The 5,443-nt window shown below is 41.7% G+C and overlaps 1 protein-coding gene across 1 annotated transcript; it reads right to left on the bottom strand.

Annotated features, from left to right (window-relative positions):
• Positions 1 to 2,283: 2,283 nt before the first annotated feature.
• DNAJC22 (DnaJ heat shock protein family (Hsp40) member C22) lies at positions 2,284 to 5,230 on the bottom strand (the record flags this gene model as incomplete). The annotated part of the gene is made up of 2 exons (XM_083356513.1): positions 2,284 to 2,463; positions 4,409 to 5,230. The coding sequence occupies 2 exons, from the start codon at positions 5,228 to 5,230 to the stop codon at positions 2,284 to 2,286; spliced, it is 1,002 nt and encodes a 333-aa protein (XP_083212639.1).
• Between the last annotated feature and the right edge of the window lie 213 nt (positions 5,231 to 5,443).

The raw sequence follows: 5,443 nt of genomic DNA on the forward strand, positions 1-5,443 counted from the left end.
CCGCCGCCGCCGCCAAGCGCCGGGGAAAGTGAGCCCCGCCCACCCGTAAGGGAGAGACCGAGAGAGCAAAATCGTCGAAGGCTGCGCGAGCCCCACAGCCAACCGGACACAGGCGCCCTCTTTCCTTCAGCCAATAAGAAAGGGGTTTCTCTTCGGCAGAGCACCGGCCAATAGGAGCAAGGGAGAACCGAGTTCGCTCCCACCTTCTCTCTCTCTCTCTCTCTCTCTCTCTCTCTCTCCCCCCCGCCCCGCCTAAAAATCCAAAAATTGAGTTCGGCTCGAGGACAACGGAACCGCTCTAGCCCCCGAAGCGCTTCGCCCTTTGTCCAATCGGCTTCGGCGTTAGAAAAAGACCCAATCAGCGACCACGAAAGAGGTTGTTTTCGGCCGGATGGTTACTACGCTTAGACCAATGGCCAAAGCCGTGGAAGGAGACCCAATCCAGGCGATACGGAGGGGCGCGAGGAGCTCTGGCTACCCAATAACGTCTCTCGCCGTTCTTTCCTCGCCTTTTTGCGAATCCTGAAGCGAGGTGCGGGGATGCGCGTTCGTTCCTGCAACGGCCGAAGGAAGAATCTTTGACGGCGGTTGCTCAGGTTCTCTCGTTGAGGGGCTCCAGAGCTTTGCTGGAGGCGGAGGACGCCGCCGCCCCCCCCCTCAATACCTGCACGCCGCTTACACTTCTTTAAGTTTTCGGTATGCCGACTCTACGTATAAGCCGTTGTTATTCGTTGTGCGTCTGCCCTGTTTTATGCGAGAGATTCAGAATATCTGTCCCTGAGGATGTCGACGTGGATGGCTTCTCGACTCGATGTTTCTGAATTCATCGAGCATATCAGTTCGTGATTTCACTTTTATGCTAGACACACGGTTTGGGCCAGGGTTTTGTCTCAGTGTAGGCCCTTTTATACTGACGCTTTTTAAGAAAAGGAAAAAAAAAACCAAACCTGCAGGTTTGCCAAGCTCACACAGGCAATGGTTGGCTGAGTGCGCGCATTGCTCGAAAACGTAACAAGCCACATTAGTGTAGGGCGAAATCAATCTCGGCAGGTTTGTACCATAATTAAGACAATGGCACATTCCCCCCCCCCCTCTGCAGGGTTCCACAGTGATACTATAATGAATTCCAGTTCTCTTTGAATTTGATTTAAATTCTCCCCAAATCTTTTAGGCAAAGAAAGCATCACTTAACTTCAAACCTCAAGATGATTTCTGAATTTGGCTGGAGACCCGTTGTCTTCCCAGCCATAATATTTAGGGTGTGGTGCTGCTTCTAAAATATAGATAAAACTTTCTACATCCAGACCTGATTCTTTTTTTTAAATCAAGGTTTTCTGTTAATAGCTCAGTAGTGTCACCTGCTGGTCTTAGATGAACATGTAAGCATTTCAAACCAATAATTCATAGTGTTTCCAGTAAAAGGTAATAAATAAAGTATATAATAAAAAATATCGGTGTATGTTTTACCAACTACAGTCATCCAAGCACTCAAATAAAATTAGCAAGATAAACTGCAGTGTAAAGGAAAAGTACTCTTTCAGATGCTACATCATAATAAAACTGCTGTTTACTCAAGTTGAGGATAATTAAATGTTATTGGGAGAAAAGAGAAACTTATAAGATTTAATGCTATTGCTCTATCAAAGAGAATATCAGGACAATTAAAACTTAAAAGAAATATGGAAATGAGTATTAATGAAGCAAGCAATTTAGAGAGAATAACAAGTTTAAGGAAACCTATGATGTAATGGATTCAAGTAGGACTTCTATGCATGCACAGCATGAGGCTGCATACTAAACTGTTACCTTGGGCTAAACACTTATTTTTCTAATTTAAGAAATGCATGTCTACAGTGTAAAAGTTTTCAAGGTAGCTTAAAACTACAGTTAAAGCAGTGTCATAACCAATCACTATAATTAAAGTTAATCATAAATATAAACCAGCAATAAAATACAAAGAGAATTAGAACATTTTTATTTATTAAATTTCTATGCTGCCCATCTCTCCTGCAAGGTGATTCTATGCAATTCTTATTTTCTCTGAAGTTAGAAAGGATGAGGTTCATTTCCCCATTGTTAACATAGTAGGATTTATTTCATAAATAAGATACCTTTTTTGATATCGTACATGTATTTCAGGGGCAGAAACCAGCAAAGATTGATGGCACTGATTCCCTTTTTATATCTTGGTTCATATTATTTTGAGAACCATTACTTTAATAATAATGGTTTAATCCCCAGCTGTTTGATGGTAATAAAATTTCTGTGCTGTTTAAAATGCAATCATGCAAATTTTGGCTTCTTTGTCTGCATGAGGAGTTCGTAGGCAGCTTGCACTTCAATAAAACGTCTTTCAGCTTCTTCTACTTGATGTCGATTATGATCAGGATGCCAAAGCTTCACCAGCTCCCGGTAACTTTTGGTAATTTCTTCTGGAGTGGCATCATTAGGGACACCTAAGATCTAGAAGAAGAGGTGAATTAGCATCCTATCACAGCTGTGAGTTCACTAATATTTTAATTATCAATTACCTAATTGATAATTAGCTGGCTGGGTGACTTTGGGCCAGTCTCTCTCAGCCCAACCCCCCTGACGGGATTGTTGTGGGGAAAAGGAGGACGAGGAGGAAGAGGCATGTTTGTTGTCTTGAGTTACTTATAAAGCAATAAAGGAAGGATAACATCTAAGAAAGAAAGAAACTAGTCATTTGTCAGTGATGGAATGGAGGTGGAGAAAACAAAGAATAATTTTCTTGCACTTACTGTTACAAGTTATTGGAAAATCTATAAAAGCCAAAAATCCAATGAAGGATGATTTTTGTAGAGTTTGAACTAATAGTAGAGCACATCTATTTGCAGAGATTTGAAAAGCTAAGCATAAAGGTACTTTCTTGCAATTCTGCAAAACACAGTTGCCTTTTCTTTCTTTCTACATCCAAAGACATCAAAACCGAAGACCCTTGTTATTATCTCTAGTCATATATTTTAGGTAAAACTTTCAGCCAGTAAGATACGATACAGTTTTCAGCCTTTAAAGATGGCATGTAATATTTCATATAATCTCAGAAAATTTCATTACAATCAACATGGTCTTGTGTTAAGTCAAAGAATTCAAACCAAGGGATATATTAAGAATTCTGAGAATTTTAATTGTAAGATATTAGGGAAATATGCTGTAAATGGAAGAAATAGTCAATACCAGAGCAAGTAGGTGTGACAGACAACTTATCACATTGTTTACTTCTTTGCCCTTTGAACTCTTTCCCTTACAAGCAAATAGTTCTAGTTTCAGATAATCTTATTATTTTCATAAGTGGTGTTTAAAATTAGTAAATGAATGTCAGTGCAAAATTATTGGCTAGGGTGTTTGATGTGTTTATTTAGTTGCTTGTCTATTTTTAAATACTTAAAATACAAGATTTTATTACCGAATTGAATAAGAATTTTTCACTTTTTTGTGTAATTAAATTTAACATGACCTACATTTTGTTGTTTTATCTTGTGCACCATACAATACTATTATATGAGCTTCCTTTAATGCCATTTTACTATTAATACAAATTGTGGTTGTTTAATGTATGCAAAGCTAGTTGTTTGATATGCAAGGCTTGAAGTGAGTATTTTAGTCTCTGATGACATAAGCCAGTTTGATGTACTGGTTAAGGCTTCAGCTAGAAACTGGGAGGCTGTGAGTTTTAGTCCTGCCTTAGAGACAAAGCTAGTTGGGCCAGTCATTTTCTCTCAGCCCTAGGAAGAAAGCAATGGCAAACCACTTCTGAAAGATCTTGTCTAGAAAACTGCAGGAACTAGTTCAAGTAGTCGCCAGGAATCAAAAACTGACTTGAAGGCACAGACAGACAGACAAAAATATGACAAGCTGAACCGAGGATGACTGTGGGAAAGGGTAAAACAATCAAGAGGGTGGTCACAAATGTGCAACCAAAGCTTATAAATACTGTGATGCATATATAAAAGGAATGGGTTCTATTGTGTAGTAATGACCATCAGCTTGACTTTTTTTATCCTTCCTGCAGATGATCCTGTGCTAGTCCAGAATGTAAGGAAAGATTTAGTATCATGACATGCAGAGATTCTCATATCCTATATTTGATTATATAACATTGGATCACTACAATACACTCTAGATGGGGCTGTCCTTGAAAAACATTTAGAAGCTTCAACTGGTTCAAAATGTGACTGCATGGGTAGTAAATGATTTGGATATGCTATGGGCCCCATCAGCTAAGGAATGTCAACTGGCAGGGAGATGTATCTTCTCTATTGTAGCCCCTGTCCTCTGGAACATTCTTCCCTCAGAGTTGAGGACGACCCTGATCCTGTTGGATAATTTGTAGGAAACTTGAAACTTACTGTTTCCAAAGGCTGAAAAATAATAAAGTCCACTGTACCTGATACGCCATCTGACGTCTTTCATCCTGGAAAGACTGTACAAATTTTAAAATGTTCTCCCATTCCTGGAAATAGCCACCACTTAAACCCAACATCTTCCCGGCACGGTAAGGGAGAAGCAGCACTGATTCCAATATTCCACTCAATGATGGAAACACGCTGACATAATCCAGGGCTGCTCCAATCGTGCTGGCTATGTAGCTGGCAGTCGCTGCTGTATTGCTGAAGGCAGAGTAGGCCAGTGGCGTTGTGAATGCCAGATAGGCCAGGCCTAGTCGGTAAAGTCGGAGGCTAAGCTGCTTCTCGGTGCGATTGATGGCTTTATAGCGTCGGTAATTCTGGGCTGTCACACTAGTGGTGAGAGTAATGGGCAAGATCCCCAGAGGGTGGCCATAGAAGATTGGTGCAGTTATGAAGGCAGCCGTTAAGGTTGCTTGAAGGTTGGAGGCTTGGTTGCCCACTTCAGACACCAAATGAACTCCAAGACCCACAGCCAGAGGAAGGGCCAGAAGGTAAAAACCTGGCAGAGTAGAGAGACCAATCAAAGCCACTACCCCAAAATAGATGCCTACTAAAGCTTGGCCAAGAAAACGCACAGGGTTTAAAGGTGGGAGCTGACCATTGGGCAAGTCTGGTGTACCATTTGCCTGTTGTACCCAACCAGGGAGCAACCACAGCTCCCAAAGCCACCCTATGCCAAATCCACCCAAAGTCAGCATCCAGAGTAAGGCATGGTTATCTCGGCCCAAGTAGAGATGATGAAGCCCAGTAGGGCCTCCCAAAGCCCAGAGAGCAATAGCCACCACAAGACGTTTGGCCATCTCATTTGGCCATAGCACCACCAGACATCTCACTGCAGACAGTGCTGTTTTTTGTAGTCCATCCTCCCCGGATGCCAAATACTAGTTCTGTGGGGAGAGAGAGAAGCAGTAAAATATAGCAGTATCTGCAGCGCAAGGCTAGCCAAGTGTCATGACTTCTTCCTGCTTGTCTAACCACACCCTCCCTGATAGTGACTGGCTGCCTTTCTTTCT

The sequence above is a fragment of the Vipera ursinii genome, assembly GCF_947247035.1.
Source record: "Vipera ursinii genome assembly, chromosome: 2".
Lineage (NCBI taxonomy): Eukaryota > Metazoa > Chordata > Lepidosauria > Squamata > Viperidae > Vipera > Vipera ursinii.